General features: G+C 38.9%; 1 protein-coding gene across 2 annotated transcripts; it reads left to right on the top strand.

Annotated features, from left to right (window-relative positions):
* Positions 1-696: 696 nt before the first annotated feature.
* Positions 697-11737, top strand: LOC139478697 (uncharacterized). 2 transcript variants are annotated; one of them, XR_011654324.1, is made up of 21 exons: positions 697-776; positions 906-1032; positions 2041-2464; positions 2822-3652; positions 3837-3997; positions 4305-4430; positions 4648-4770; positions 5156-5227; positions 6442-6560; positions 6796-6900; positions 7380-7469; positions 7699-7818; positions 7930-8128; positions 8674-8817; positions 9383-9471; positions 9613-9683; positions 9847-9914; positions 10437-10599; positions 10879-10958; positions 11213-11331; positions 11500-11737. XR_011654324.1 is itself a non-coding variant. In XM_071261285.1 (20 exons), exons 2-20 carry the CDS (start codon positions 912-914, stop codon positions 11505-11507), a joined length of 3114 nt encoding a protein of 1037 aa, XP_071117386.1. In that variant the 5' UTR covers positions 697-776; positions 906-911; the 3' UTR covers positions 11508-11737. The 2 variants fall into 2 exon arrangements, 1 of the variants encoding a protein (XP_071117386.1); XM_071261285.1 differs by lacking the exon at positions 11213-11331.
* The last annotated feature ends 5176 nt before the right edge of the window (positions 11738-16913 follow it).

The raw sequence follows: 16913 nt of genomic DNA, 5'->3' as shown, positions 1-16913 counted from the left end.
TTGAGAATATGTGAGCAATGTGATTTAAATATGATTGAAGATGAGTTTCGTTTTCTGTCAGTTTGTCCAAAATACCACCACCTAAGAAGCAAATATATTGATTTGCCTTTTTATGTACATCCCACTCAACACAAAATTATATCGATCATGTCAACAACTGATTAAAATACTCTAAAAAAATCTATCAATGTTCATGTATCATGCTACGTTAATTAGAATATGACCTGTGAAACATAACTGTAACCACTCCCGAAAACAAAATTGTACTATGGGCCTGGGGCCATTCAGTATGGAATAAAACTTATCCTTATCCTTAATACAGTTGTAATTTTGATACATGTCTCTCATTGGTGTTCTTGTTATATATATATAGCGTACGAAGTGTGACTATTGATACACGAGGGCACACTGCATTATTAGGCATGCTTTGCAAACAAGTCTTTACATGTATGTAAACAAACGTATGAAACACTGGCTACGTGTAGTACCCTTGGCAATGACAATACGCTTATACGGATGAAAATACAAATCAGGATTTAAATTACCAACACACATCCAGCACACAGACTTACACACAGATGGATATAGATATAGAGTCGAACTGCTCCCAGACATTCAACTAAGGGAAGATAACCGAAAGGGAAGTCTAACTCGCCAATCTGAAATGTCAGGAAGCAAGGTCATGGTTACAATGTCATGTTTATATTTAGATAGTTAGGGGATACGACTGAAAACTGTTCAGGAACATGGTAGACGAAATGCCTACGTGCAGATAAGTACGCCTTCCTCCCTTGTTTCGTAATGCGCTAATGATTTGAGAACATTTGACCAGAAATCGAACGTGTATCAAAGTGAAAATAGAAATCGTATGGTTGTGATATTCAGTGACGATTGTTTCTTTGTAGTTTGCAATGGCTGACCTACATATTCGATGTATTTTGAATGGGCGGGTGATTACAGATGACCCCTCACATATTGTTGTGGATGGCTTTTTTAACGAGGGGTATTCTGAGGGAGGCTCTCGTGAAGCAGGTGGGTACATGTAATAGACCTTCCACCCATACAGGTAATATGAAGCTCATACATTGCACATGTTTAAGTAATAAAGTGAAAGTAGAAGTGCATCGGCTGAAACTATATATAAATTTATATTATCATTGTCGGCAGACATACATCAATAATCAACAACATACAAAAGTTAAGTTAAGGACACCATTTTTCAAGATAACAACAAAACGTAAATTTGATCATAGCATTATAACATAGTGTTTTATAGGCATGAAATTACAGCAATTATCAATTCAGTAAGACACAAAAAGAAATATATAATAAGACATTTGAAGGGAAACCCAAAGCAAACAGTAAAACATAGGCATAAGGAAGACTACGCGTCGGAAAAACATATTAAGAATTAACAAAGTTCATAGTTAATGACCGGTGGAAGAAGCTACAGCCTAGGGAAGAAATTCACTTGGCCACTGATATACAAGGCAAAGCTAGTAGGTTAGATAGACAAGAAAGGAATGTTGTATATCAGAGCATGACGATAGTAATAACATCAGAAGGAACATACAAGCGATCAGAAATAGAGTAGGTATAATAAGAGATTATTAGATACACATATATGGTATTAGGGGGAGAATAATCCGGATTCCGGGAACTGAGGAGTTCATTTTACAAAAAGATCTAATAACGATTTTGATATGAAACAAGGGTAGGTTAGAATGATCTAGTGTAGGGGGGAAAGGTGGTTGACCAATGATTAAAAAGACGAGGAAATGTGGGGAATGGCCGTTTAAATGATACAAAGCTAGTGGTTTACGGGCCTGCTAATCGAACAATTTGTGTATTTAAAATCGAAACCTACATAAAGAAAAATACAGATCTATAAAGGATATACATGGATAAATTCATTTATCATGTTTTATCATTCTTGTGATTCGTCAGAAAATGGCTGAGATAAGTTCGATTTGATGTTTAAACTTTTAATGTTCCTGCAAACCCTACATGTTGATACATATTGTGATGTTCCTATAACAGGGCCACTACTTGCATGTCTGCACTGGGATGAGTCTGAGGAACTAATGACATCAACAGTTACGTTAAATCCGACCAAAGAGATCGACTCTGTTCTGCTTGAGGAGGGGTTTTGCAAAAAAATCTTTCGGGAAAAGAATCATGTGTACTCTTTTGTCAGTGAAGTGTATAAAAAATTTAAAGCTAGGCTGGTTGTAGTGAGGTCCCAACCTCTGCATTTTGTATTCCGCCATCCGGGAAGGACACTTTTTGTCGAGAGATCGGATGAATTTATCACGTTGCTTGGAAAGTTTGTATCAAACTGCGTTTCATCGATGCCAGACATCAATGTAACACTGAAATCAGATGAACAGTACACAGTGCCCTGTACCACATTTTGTCACAGCTTCAATCTAAGCGAAGAAAGACTTGAAGGCCGAACCATAAGGTACAGTGAGTGAGTGAGTGAGTGAGCGTTTGAAAAGTACTTGTATGTGTATCAATTATTTCATAACGATGGCAAATAATGTAAGTGCGCGTTTTATATGTTTAGCGGTTAGGTGAAAGTCTGCACATCGAATAACGACGCCTGGCCACCATGCCTTTCGGGTCACTGAAGTGGTACTTCACTGAAGAGAGGCTCGAAACTGTGCTTTTATTTGAAACCGAAATATGCTATGCTATCAAATGTTTCTGTTAACAAGTAATATTCTTATTTTCCTGACAACATATGCACTATTATACCCAAATAATGTTTACCTAAAGATGTTTACACATCAATGAATTTCTTGTGCTGTTTTGACAGTGCTCCAGGTACATCATCACCACAGCAACAGCCATTCGCAGATAGGTTTACTTTGATTGAGAAAGAAATGTCAATCCAGAAAGAACTGATAAAAAAGCTAGATTTTGTTCAAAAGGAGCAAAACAAGAAAGTTACAGCTGCACTAATACGTGTCTTCGACTTGATGGTAGGTGACAACATGTCATCCCTGACTCTGGTAGAGGAGGGAACTCCTGAAGGGGATGAAACCTGTGGAGCCCTAGTGAAAAACAATGTGACTGAACATGACATCGCTACTGTTCGGAATGTTATTGCAGGTGACATGAGTCCTACTTCTGGCCATCCAGGTGGCTTGGGGAGCAGCATACAAATAGGTACTTTAGTAGAAGACAACGTCCATGGAGAGGAATCCACCAAAAGCACAGGTAATCAGGAGGAATCGTCGAACACCGACAGATCTAAAGAACTTGGTATAACATCAGGTTTTACACAAAGCGACGTCAGGGATACGAATAAGACAAAAAAGCAATCAGCAGGCAGGCTTATTGAAAATGCACTGACATATAGAAGATCAGAAAAGGAAGATGCTGATTCGAAAAAGCTACAGAATAGGGATATTGTTTCTGAAGACACTTTAGTCCAGGACAGGCAAAATGAACCTACAAATGTGGAACCTTGCACTGATACAAATGCACAAGGGAAAAATCCCAGTTCTGAACTGCCTTGCAAGGGGAGGCGAAAAGAGCAGAATGTAAACCAGGGACTGGCATCGATTGGTGGGCACGATCTTACAGATATGGCAGCAACAATGAAACGGGACATCAGGGAGAAGTTGTCTAAACTGGCCAAGGGGTCTGTACATTGACATAATAACTTCAAATAATATTTGACAGAATACAGTGATATAACTAGAGAGTATCAGATGAGTGTGTACCCTATCATAATATGTTCGAGCCAATGATTTCTATTATTTATCTTTCTGCAGTTCATATCATATTCTCCCTGTGCTGAATTTCATTTTTATAATTTTATTCAGGGGAAGCTTCGACATTACCGTGACCAAGGAAGGTTCAGTTGTCAGAGATCCTTTTACAGAGAGTATACGAACAATGACAGAGTATCGGGGTCTCCTTGAAGACATGCCTGGTGCAACTAGGTTTTGGGATGGAATGATGGGTGCATATGAAAAGGCAATGTGTATGTGTATAAGAAAATTCCAAAGTCTATTTACTACCTCTTCATTCTTCTCTTGGCAGTAATACAAAATATGTCGTTCCTAATTATTATATTACTAAGTCAATGTTCACACGCAAACGAGTCCTTTTGTGACATTAAAGTGCATATGAATGGACTTAATATAAACTCATTTGTCATTATTGAACAACGGGATTTGTGAAACGATACTTTTCATGGCTATTTCTTCCAATAGTGTTTCCCCTTGCTTTCGCTCAGGATCTTTGAATTCACACATTTACTTTACAGTTCTCTGTTGCCTATATTTCAGCAAATGTTTCGGAAGGCATTCCAAAAGCACTTGGATTAGACACTGTTCTTTGCCTTGATACATCCGGCAGTATCAGCGGGGATGCAATGACGGAACTTAAGAAAACTGCTCATGAGCTGATCGATGGTATGTATTTTAAATTTTTAGGTGGATTTATATAAAGAAATCTTGTATTAAAAGATTTATAGCAACCTCTCAAACAAACGTATTCGAATATAAGTACATTTAGGTACACATTTGGATAATAACTAATGAAGTTCGCCATCTCTTGTTACATAGTATTTGTATTTAAGCAATGTAAATGTCTCGATCATACACAGTACTTTTGTTTGTGTTAAAACAGGAATTGAGGAAATCGCAGAAGAACACTCTATTGAGGAAAATGTGGCTCTCGTTACGTTTGGAGGCACAGCGAGAATTGCCCATCACCTTACAAATGACTATGAATCTTTGCGGGACTGCATAGGTACATGGGCGTTGGGAAGGAAGATATATGATTTGTGTTTTTTGTTTATAATAATAATAAACGAAGAACAACGTCATGATAACTAAGATATCAAATGTAATTCTATACACTAATAAAATAAATACTTACATACTTTGGCCATTGTTTAACCTGTAGCTTATGATTTAGCCCGAAATCAAAACAAGAACACTTATTGAGGTTCTGTTCACTGAGATCTGGAATTGACATGAATGTGTTGTCATGTGTTTACATGGTTTAGTAGAAATAACTTCCACGTGTTTTTATGTCTGTTTTCTCTTATGGATAATTTGACGTGCAAGTACTATTTAAAGGATTGCAATTCAGATTCTCCGAAATCAAGACGTATGTTTTTCTTTATTTATAGAAGGACTGGAACCTAGAGGGACATCTCCTCTTCTCCAAGGGCTCATCGTAGCCCTTGCATGTCTCACAAGGGGTAAGTGACACATGCTAGTCTCCTGGTAGACCTGGTGGCGTTCGCATGTTGTAATAGAGGTAATGTACATGGTAATCTACATGGAGAGTACATATTTTTCCATACTCTTCCAGTAGACCTAGTGGCGTTCGCATGTAGTTATAGAGGTATTGTACATGGTAATCTAAAAGGAGAGTACATATTGTTCCTTACTATCCAGGTAGATCTAGTGGCGTTCGCATGTAGTAATAGAGGTAATGTTCACATGTTACTCTCCAGGTGTACGTGGTAGCATTCGTATGTATTAAAGGAGGTAAGGAACAATATGTACTCTCCAGGTAGACCTGTTGGCGTTTGCATGTAGTAATAGAAGTAATGTACACATGTTACTCTCCAGGTGTAAGAATGTTAGGAACAAATGTTCCATCCCGGTCAACCATAGAGCACTTGCTTGAATGTCTGGATGTAAGGAACAACTATTTCACTCCCGGTGGACCTTAGAGCACTCGCTTGAATGTGTGGATGTAAGGAACAACTATTTCACTCCCAGTGCACCTTAGAGCACTTGCTTGAATGTCTTGATGTAAGGAACAACTATTTCACTCCCGGTGGACCTTAGAGCACTTGCTTGAATGTCTGGATGTAAGGAACAACTATTTCACTCCCGGTGGACCTTAGAGCACTTGCTTGAATGTGTGGATGTTAGGAACAAATGTTCCATCCCAGTGCACCTTAGAGCACTTGCTTGAATGTCTGGATGTAAGGAACAAATGTTTCACTCCCGGTGGACCTTAGAGCACTCGCTTGAATGTGTGGATGTAAGGAACAACTATTTCACTCCCGGTGCACCTTAGAGCACTTGCTTGAATGTCTTGATGTAAGGAACAACTATTTCACTCCCGGTGGACCTTAGAGCACTTGCTTGAATGTCTGGATGTAAGGAACAACTATTTCACTCCCGGTGGACCTTAGAGCACTTGCTTGAATGTCTGGATGTAAGGAACAACTATTTCACTCCCGGTGGACCTTAGAGCACTTGCTTGATTGTGTTGGTATAAGGAACAAATGTTTCACTCTGTGGACCTCAAAACACTTGCTTGTATTTCTGGATGTGAGGAACAAATGCTTTACTCCTGTAATATTCACTGATTTAATATCGTGCAGGTATAATATTATTATCCATTCTCGATGTGACACACACGAAACTGTGAAGCGTTTTTTTTGTTCCTGTAAAGGTGGAATTTGCAACTTTAGCGGGGTTAAAACGCCTCCAAGAATAATTTTCATCACTGATGGTTTGGTTACGGTAGAATGTGAGGAACACACCCAAGATGCAACTGGTCCATGTGGGCAGGTATGCATTACTCAATTGACTAGGTATTTATATAAAACAGCAGCGAAACACTTTTGAACTTCAGATGAATAACCACGTCTCCTGGGACTATATATATGTATATTCAACACCGTTGTGTCGAAGTGTTGACATACGTTAACTTCGAGTTATCCGAGGTTCGACATAATCATTAGGTATATCCTTGGGATAAAACATGAAGAGTGCATATAAGATAGAAAATGTTTCTTTGTGATAGGCTAAGCTATGTGTGATATCCACAATCAGTGAACTAGGAAATGATGACTTCAAATCTGCTGTGGCTGGACCGATCGTGTGGATTCCTGTTGGGAATGCAGATATGGTAAGACTTTTACTATGTATGCTTTCCTCCCTTTCGTAAATTGTCAAACCATGGACATCGGTTCTTACAAATGTATGTATTTATTGCATTACCACAATACAAGAAAATTGAAGTTGAGATATATCTGTAGATATCCCAGATAGTTTGAAATAGTTTGCATGCATTTTGGATGAGTAAAATCCATTTTTTTTCTGATTAGCGTTCCTGTAGTTGAATATATAGCTTTTGTTTATAAAGCATTACTAACTTCGAAAAAGAGTCAAGATTCGAATTGTATTAAGTGATACAGTAAAGTACGGTTATAACGAACACGCTTATAACGAACTGACGGATATAACGAACTTACTTTTTGGTCCCGACTATTTGTTATGCTGTATATATGCTTATAACGAACTACGGTTGTAACGAACTAAAATTAGTAGTCCCTTGAGTTCGTTATAATCTACTTTACTGTATAGTGTATGCCCTTAATATTACAGAGTTTCCTGAAATCTATTTCGTCATTGTGTAAAGGCGAATTGGTAGAAAGGAGAAATATGAAGAGGCTCACTAGATACCAGCTTATTAGGGTAAGACTGAGTCGATGATTTCCTAAAAGAAGAACTGTTTATCCCACTATCTGAAAGGGTTTTGAAGGCATGTGTTGCCGTTTCGGTTTCTAGATACAGTGTAAAATATTAACGATGCATAACCATGTATCGACATGCATGGCCGATGTTCTACTGTAAGTGAAATTCTGATGTTAGGCTCTTTAGATGTGTTCATTCTGTACTGAAATTACGCATGTTCGTTTTACAGAGACTAAGCAGTAGTGTTCTCACTTGTGTGAGAAGTGAAGAAATTGATCCGGCCGATTTCCACAGCAAACTCGATGTCATCATCGATGCCGTGGCTAACGATATATCAATAGAAGAAAGGGTAACCGTTTTCAAATTGAAATGCTCGTAATGCTATAATTATAATGTTCCCGTAAACAAAACAACGCTCTAGGTAGCTATGTTATTTATACACATGTATGTCATTTACAAGGACGAGGTTGAAGCCACTGTAAGGGAACAACTGTGCCGAGTGGAGGTTGACTTAGGTGCTACACACGACTTTAACAACGTCGTAGAATACAGTAATCTACCACCTCTTGGAACAAGAGTAGAACGCGGCCCTGACTGGAGGTGGGGAAATCAAGACTCTGACGGACCCGGCACTGTTATCAACCATGGACAATCTGAAGGTTCACATATTACATCGTTATCTCCCTAATTAACGTTTTCGTCCATTAGTTAGGCATGTTTCCATGAATGAATCCGATTGATTGATTGATTGGTTTGTTGTTTTACGCCGCACTCAGCAACATTCCAGCTATATGACGGCGGTCTGTAAATAATGGAGTCTGGACCAGACAATCCAGTGATTAATATCATGAGCATCGATTTACACAATTGGGATCGATGACATGCATCAACCAAGTCAGCGACCCTGACCACCCGATCCCGTTAGTCGCCTTTTACGACAAGCATAGTCGCCTTTTACGGCAAGCATGGGTTGCTGAAGACCTATTCTACCCCGGAATCTTCACGGGTCGAATGAATCCGAACATTTATGCCATTTAGAACAAACACAATGAGTATGAAACAGGTCGGAGAATATATTTTTTTGGTGTAGAATGAATGAATGAAATGGTGAACATATTGTATACTTATTATAATTTCCTTACTGCTCAAGGGGATATTTTATTTCAGTTGACATTTAAAACCATATTGATTCCCGGTGTTGCAGATTCTCTGTGGGTTAGGTGGGATAATGGACACAGCAATGTGTACAGGTACGGGGAGGAGAATGCCTTTGATGTCCTGATTGCAGACTATCTGCCGCGTGGAGTGGAGGATAATAGAATGGACATTGGTGTCCAAGTAGAAAGAGGTAAGTAGCAGGCATAGGGGTGTCTAGCGAGATCATATTGATGTTCTAACAAATATTCGATCGCCTTCGTGGTCTAGTGGATAGTCTGTCCACAGAGCGAAAGGTCGGTGGTTCGATCCTCTGAACGTGTCATGCTAAAATACGTTAAAAGACTGTATTTATTGTAACTCTGCCTGGTGCTAAGCATCACGGAGATAAAATAAGGACTGGTCGATCGGAGTCAGTAAACTTGGGTACTAGTATCCATGTTACACTGCGGCATGATATCTCAGTGGGGTAGCACTATATGACCGGCGTCAGTCTGGAATATCACAAATTAGCCACACACATATTATCTCTCTCTCCCTGTCTCTCCCTCTTTCTCCCTGACTCTCTCTCTCTCTATAACACACACACGTCCTATACAAGTGCAATAATCTTGAACGCGACGTTAAACCCCATGTCACATAAACAATATTTTGAGCAAAATAAGATCTTGATGCAAATGCCTTATCACAGTACAGTGAGGTCAGTGATCTATATTCACATTACCATATGTACATGTTTCTGCCTCAATGTGCTTCAGGATCGCACAGGCTGGACGCCTATCAAGATCAAGATGGTGGCCCCGGAAGTATAGGCACCGTCATACGTATACGTGGCCACAAAGTGAAGGTAAAGTCCGCACCAAGCATAATGATGATATACTTTGATCCGCTTGATGCCAACAGATACACGTTATATATTCATGCATATATTTTACCATGCATTACAAATAGTTACACAGCGAACCGTTTTCGTTTTCTATTTGCCTAGGTTCGTTGGGAAAATGGAGAAACGTTTGACTACAGCTATGGGGAAAATAACAGATTTGAGCTGAAACTAAGGTAGGGAAACAATGGACCAGGACATAGGGACAACTATTGTCTCCAGCTCACCTGGACTGATATTCATGCACCAACAATTAGAAATAGGTGAAATGCATAAATGTGCAAAGTAGTATTGGGATAGTTCTTTTAATAACATTAGCGTTTTAAATCTTTCTTTCAGAGATCCATTCTCTCGCCAACAAGTGCAGGCCCCGGAAACAAACGCTTCCAGGTGCTCTCCTGGACACTGTAAGCTGTATTTGTTCACAATGGGTGGACTTTGAGCATACACATTTCCATAGAAGCAGTGCAGTTATTAATGGTCATCTAGCGTTTATATGTGTTACCACTATCAAAACAAAGAGGTGTACATATATCACCACACAGGTGCTAATGATGAGAACACCAAGTCTTTAAAGTGTTCGCTCATCGTTCCGATGAGGCGGTTTTTACTCATGATGTCGATACTATTTGGAAAAAATAACAGCCTTCCCGAACTTAAACGATAGATGTTAAACGTGGTTGATCTTATCAACGTGTCATGTGGGCTGTAGTGAGGACGTTTTGTCGTTTAGAATGTGTGTCATGTGTGATATACCGAGGACCTATCCTCATTTGGACTGTTTCCTGCATGTTGTACTCAGGATATGTACTGTTTTAAAGCGTTTGCCATGTGTGTTGTACTTAGGACGTGTACTCGTTGAGAACGTGGCATGTTTGTAATACTGATGACTGTTGACATGGGGTCGTTTTGACATAACAATATTTCAGCAAGCAGAGACACTGAAGATGACCCGGGTGGGCAATATGTGTGGCAGAGAAGTGATGATGGAACAAAGTGGCACAACTATTCAGAGGAGGAAGACACCAAGCTGAAGAAGGAGTATGAGCAAAGGAAGACTGGTTCATGTCTACTGACAAGAAATGCTGAAAGGTATCAACGGACGTCTACAAACATGATGTCAATAATTATTACTCTTGCCAAGGAAAAGACGAAACTAAATAAATTCATAGCGTGCGTTATGAACATCCGGACAATGTATAATTGTATCATTTAAGAATATTATAGATACATACTTTGCTCAAACCTATTAAGAATGAAATTTACAGTGATATCACTAAGTGAAATAAAAATATCACGTCCAGTTTTAGTGACTATTTTAGGAATAAGTCCGAGGAATCCATATTTCTTTATGTCTGTGTTTTATAAAAGTTTCAGAGTTTCCTTCAAAACCAACACCGAGAGGTCAGTGACGAACAAGACGACAGCACTCATCAGAAAAGGATATGTGGGTAAGCTTCCTGACATCGGAAATCGTTCTGTTATACCCTTTAACGTATGTTGTATATATTATATACAGACAGTAAAACATCAGTTACTTACAGTAACATGAACAAGATTTTCAAATAGTACTTCCTACTGTTTTTCGGAGACACGGGTGGCGGTGTCATAAATATTTGTTAGTGATTCAAAAAAAAGGACACGCTTATGACAAGTTTCGGAAAAGTAACATGGACTCTTTTGTCAGTTTCTTTTGCATTCGGAGGAACGGGTTGCCCAGTCGTCTAGGCCCCGCAATTGGCTGTGCAGAGTTGCGTTCCTAGGGCATGCCAGAAACCTATGATTGTGGGTTCGAATCCCGGTTCGACCCAATTATGTTTCCAGGTTTGTTGCAATTAGGCAGCCTTCCCGTGCTCGTGGGTTTCATGAAACTGGTAAACGCCTGAGACCTGCATCACTTTGGGCTTTCCTCCCAAATAAATCTGTCACACCGTGATATAACTGAAATGCTGTTCCAAGTGGCTCACTCACTCATAATGTTTTTCGTTTCAGACAAATGATTCAGAAAAAAGAAGATGCAAGACAATACGTGCATAAGGTGCTCACATTCAAAGAAATACTTTACAAAACATTTCTCTTTACAATGTAATGATTCAATGCAAGGAAGCAAAATATCTATTATGTATTATGAAAAAATAAGGTTAAACGAAATGCGTGGCATGATTGGGATGGGGTTGGGGTTAATGCATTGGCCATTATCATGACCTCTAGTTGTCAATATGGCAGATGTTTCATGGGATGGGGTTGGGGTTAATGCATTGGCCATTATCATGACCTCTAGTTGTCAATATGGCAGATGTTTCATGACTGCAGTAGCTATTCCACCAGTTTCAAAATAATATCAACGACTAAATGAATCTTATATATCACCTCTTATGACATATGTATGCATCTTTGGCCAAGTGGGTGTTGAAGTGCAAGTGACGTCTGGTCCTGACATGAAATGTTTCTGGTCGACGTTTATGCTAGATATGTCTGCAAATCGCATATATTATGTTTCTCCTTCAAATTGAGTTCATGAAATTGTTTCCTGGACCAGGTATATCACGGGCACTGGGGAATCGTAATGTACATAAAATAAAAAAAAATGTAAATATTATTTCACTGGCTGATATTTGACTTGGAAGTGAGAAATGAGAGTTAGGCGGCTAGTAAAACCTCCGTGCATGTGAAAACAAGTACTCTAGGGTTCTGGCGAATGGTTCGTGGTCTTGTATCGGCTTGGATAAATGGCAGTGGTGACCATGTCAATTCCTGATCGTGAGAACACGTGGTTTAGCCCATAGTTGTTAATTATGTTTTGTATATATTTCTATCATTTAATTCATAATAATTATGGTAAAGCTACATGTACAAAAAGATTTTGCTCATATCTCTACTGTTATTAAGCAGTCACTAGCAACTTACCCTTTGTTAATGTTTTGCATCTTTTATTGTTATTTTGATATTAAGTTATTTTGTATGTTCTGAACCAGAGTAATGTGCAACCAACTATATGGTTGTAGATGACTGGCTATGTCAGTTACAGTAGGTATATAGATTATTCTACCATGAATTTGGAATTTACTCGATTCTGATTGGTCAATCAGAGGCTATTAAATCACAATAAACCCCCTCTGATTGAAACAGCTGGTTTGACGGCCGCATCACCGCGGAAGCTAATATTCATAGAATAGTACTATTTTCAGTCATTGTCGGTACGCATATTTGAATAACTATATCTACAATTACCGGTTACAAAATGCACAGATGCGGTCACTACAATATTCAAAGGATGTGTGACAATACATTTCGTGCAGAAAAACACGACAGAAATCAACAAAGGGAATGTATTTACGTTTTGGAGACAACAGAGAGCTTGAAATTTTGGCGCTTTTCTATATACGACTGGGACGTCATATCTTTAGCGTCACAATGAGCGATATGACGTCATAATGGTGACGTGCGATGTAGACGAAAGCCTTGCAAAGCTTGCTTTGTTTTCTTTAGGGATGCCCACCTCATGTTAGCTTACCAAGTTGCCGTGCTTATATGCTTTCAATGCCTGTCATATGTTCGAGTGAAGTAAATACGGTGTAAATAAACTGCTTGAGTATATACAGCACCATATTTTGTTCGGTGATTCTGTAATGCAGATCGATAACCCACTCAAAACACTGAACTCAACCCTTGCCGCTTCACTCTGTATATTTGCTAACACAAAAGAGTTCGCATTTTATTTAGTCATGGTAGAATGGAGATAAACATACTGTGTTTTCAATGTAGAGCTAGGTTACCTGTAGATTTAACCGCGCTAAATTTAACATTTGAAACCTCACGCTGCGCGTTCGGTTCCAAATTCAATTTAGCGGGGTTAAATCTACAGGTAACCTAGCTCTACATTGAAAACACAGTATGTTTATCTCCTAATTATATTAGATGTGATACTGTTCACAGGACCGTTGTACCCACGAGGTCAAACTTTTAATAAAAAACTCAGCCCAACAGATCGGATCATGTTGTCATTGACCGGGGTATACATAAGCATCATGACATCAACTGTATAATCAAAGAATTTGGTGCTAGGGGCACTTCAAATAATGCTACATATAAAGCCAGCTTAACTGAGTAAGAAGTCTGTCCCAAAGCGTGCTTCAGTCCTATCAAGTTTTGGTTTGACTCTAACGTGAGATATAGTTCTCCAGTAAGTGCAGCACCAAATCCCTGTAGCCAAAATCCTTAATACAATCAAGGAATTATGTTTATATTCATGAGACAAGTGGAATTAAAGCCATGTGAAATCGAACGAAAATTTAATTTTCAACACCACCTACAAGACAAACTTAAGGACACACTTCCTCCCTTGTCGAGGGGGCATTTGTTACTAACAAAATTGAAACTTGAATGTCCTCTGAAGTTTACTGAGAAAGACAGATAACATCTTTGTAGAATTCGGGGCAATTTGGGTCAGAAGTAGGCATCACAATAGGCACCATGTTTCTTTACATAACTCGGAATTTCTGCCCCGACTCCCCAATGTAAAGCATGGGAAATTGGACAAGAAGATTAATTATGCTTCATGTGTATCGATGATCAACCAATTTCCTTCCACTGATTTCCCCACCTGAATTTGAACTAAGAAGAAGCCAATGTAGCCAGCCCATGTGTTTCAGCAGTATGCATAAAAAATGTGACAATCATTTAATCGTGAGACTGTATGACGAGATGGATGACTTTCCGCTGTCATAAGTTCCTGTTCTTCGACGATTTCAAAGAGCGTCATACGACTCTTCCTCAAAAGTTGTTATATAATGATTATACTATTCAAAGCATGAACAAAGTTTTCAAAACGTTTTGATATAGATATGTGGAGGACACATGTTCCCGTGTTTGTTCAGGTGAACACTGGACTTGCCTTTGTATGTGTTTGCAGGGGTGCTATCAGTGGGGCTATATACACGATCACCTACCTGGTGGTATCATCACTCATAAACACATGCTCATGATATATTCGGAACCATACAATGGACACGGCTTTTGTCGCTTCTATTTGCATCCGGGGTCACGGGTGGTCTAGACGCAATTATCTGTACAGAGCTACGCCCCCGTGGCGTGCCAGAATCCTATGATTGTGGATTCGAATCCCGGATTCCTTTAGATAATACTTCTTGGACCATTACAGTGTCCGTGAGTCTCACCGTAGTGGTAAACGTCTAAGACAAACATCACTTAGGGTTTTTCTCCATCACACGTCGCGATACAATTGAAATACGATAACTGAAGCTACACATGAACATCCGATTTAGAATTAGTCTTCAGAAACCCATGCTTAAGTGGCGACTAAAGGAGTCGAAGTTCGTGATATCGACCACTGGGTTGTCTAGTTCAGATTTGGAATATTTACATTCTGCCGTAGTATAGATGGAATACTGCCGAGTGCAAGCAAGTAAAGAAACTATTCAAGTCTGCGTTACACCCACCGAATGCCATGAGTAAGAATACATGTGTATTTTGTTTTGTGAAACAAGGGAAATCAGCTAAATCACGACGACCATTAAATACTCCAGTCTAAGCCAGGCAGTCGGTAGATCAGAGCATGAGTACTGATCCGCACCCGATCTTCATTTCCGTCTCCTCATATAACAAGTTTGGGGTCGCCGGACTTATTGTCTGCCCCACCAAGTGAAACAAGAAATGTATAGCCACAACAACAACAACTATATCAGGACAAGTTATTTTCGTTCCAATATGTCGATTAGTTGATATTAACTAAACATACAACACAGTTAAGACGCGCCATATTGTATTATATCCGCATTTCTTTATATGGAAAAGAAGAAGTACAAAAAATGATGACACGGTTGACTCCCACCAGATTGAGAGAACACTTAATATAGCCCGAGTTTGGTGATCGTGATACGAGAGTCAATTTCAGCAAATTAAACAATTACACAAACATGAAGCACAATGCATCGAACATGTGGTTGATTCAAGAACGTGTTGCTGATACTCTGGACAAAACAATGCAATAGTGACACAATGCCAGCAACATAGAGGTGCTCGCCTTCCATAACCACACACGATGAAGATATGGCAAATCAGAATGAAAGTGTTGTGATATGGTTTGGAGATGACTGACCTATTCAAAGATGATGCTTCAAACACTTAAAACGTAAATCTATGTCTAGATCATTGATAACAATACCTTCAAACAATGCAAAACTGGAAGACATGTGTACACATACAGCATGTATACATCTACTGTTCAGTCCACCACATGTACATATACAGCATGTATACATCTACTGTTCAGTCCACCACATGTACACATACAGCATGTATACATCTACTGTTCAGTCCACCACATGTACATATACAGCATGTATTCATCTACTGTTCAGTCCACCACATGTACATATACAGCATGTATTCATCTACTGTTCAGTCCACCACATGTACATATACAGCATGTATTCATCTACTGTTCAGTCCACCACATGTACATATACAGCATGTATTCATCTACTGTTCAGTCCACCACATGTACATATACAGCATGTATTCATCTACTGTTCAGTCCACCACATGTACATATACAGCATGTATTCATCTACTGTTCAGTCCACCACATGTACATATACAGCATGTATTCATCTACTGTTCAGTCCACCACATGTACATATACAGCATGTATTCATCTACTGTTCAGTCCACCACATGTACATATACAGCATGTATTCATCTATTGTTCAGTCCACCACATGTACATATACAGCATGTATTCATCTACTGTTCAGTCCACCACATGTACATATACAGCATGTATTCATCTACTGTTCAGTCCACCACATGTACATATACAGCATGTATTCATCTACTGTTCAGTCCACCACATGTACATATACAGCATGTATTCATCTATTGTTCAGTCCACCACATGTACATATACAGCATGTATTCATCTACTGTTCAGTCCACCACATGTACATATACAGCATGTATTCATCTACTGTTCAGTCCACCACATGTACATATACAGCATGTATACATCTACTGTTCAGTCCACCACATGTACATATACAGAATGTATTCATCTACTGTTCAGTCCACCACATGTACATATACAGCATGTATTCATCTACTGTTCAGTCCACCACATGTACATATACAGCATGTATTCAGCTACTGTTCAGTCCACCACATGTACATATACAGCATGTATTCATCTACTGTTCAGTCCACCACATGTACATATACAGCATGTATACATCTACTGTTCAGTTCATCACATGCACATATACAACATGGATACAACTACTGTTCAGTGAATCACATGTACATATACAAAAAGTATACATCAACTGTTCACTACATGTACATATATATATATATATATATATATATATATATATATATATATATATATA

Source organism: Haliotis cracherodii, unplaced genomic scaffold, assembly GCF_022045235.1.
Source record: "Haliotis cracherodii isolate W230 unplaced genomic scaffold, xgHalCrac1.p SCAF_1, whole genome shotgun sequence".
NCBI lineage: Eukaryota > Metazoa > Mollusca > Gastropoda > Lepetellida > Haliotidae > Haliotis > Haliotis cracherodii.
The sequence above is the reverse complement of the archived record's forward strand: the minus strand, read 5'-3'. Positions and strand labels throughout refer to the sequence as shown.

Coding starts and splice junctions, on each gene's coding strand:
- LOC139478697 (XM_071261285.1), top strand. CDS start 912: ATGGCTGACCTACATATTCGATGTATTTTGAATGGGCGGGTGATTACA. Junction 5,228..6,441: donor CCTTGCATGTCTCACAAGGG/GTAAGTGACACA, acceptor GTTCCTGTAAAG/GTGGAATTTGCAACTTTAGC. Junction 9,684..9,846: donor AGATTTGAGCTGAAACTAAG/GTAGGGAAACAA, acceptor TCTTTCTTTCAG/AGATCCATTCTCTCGCCAAC.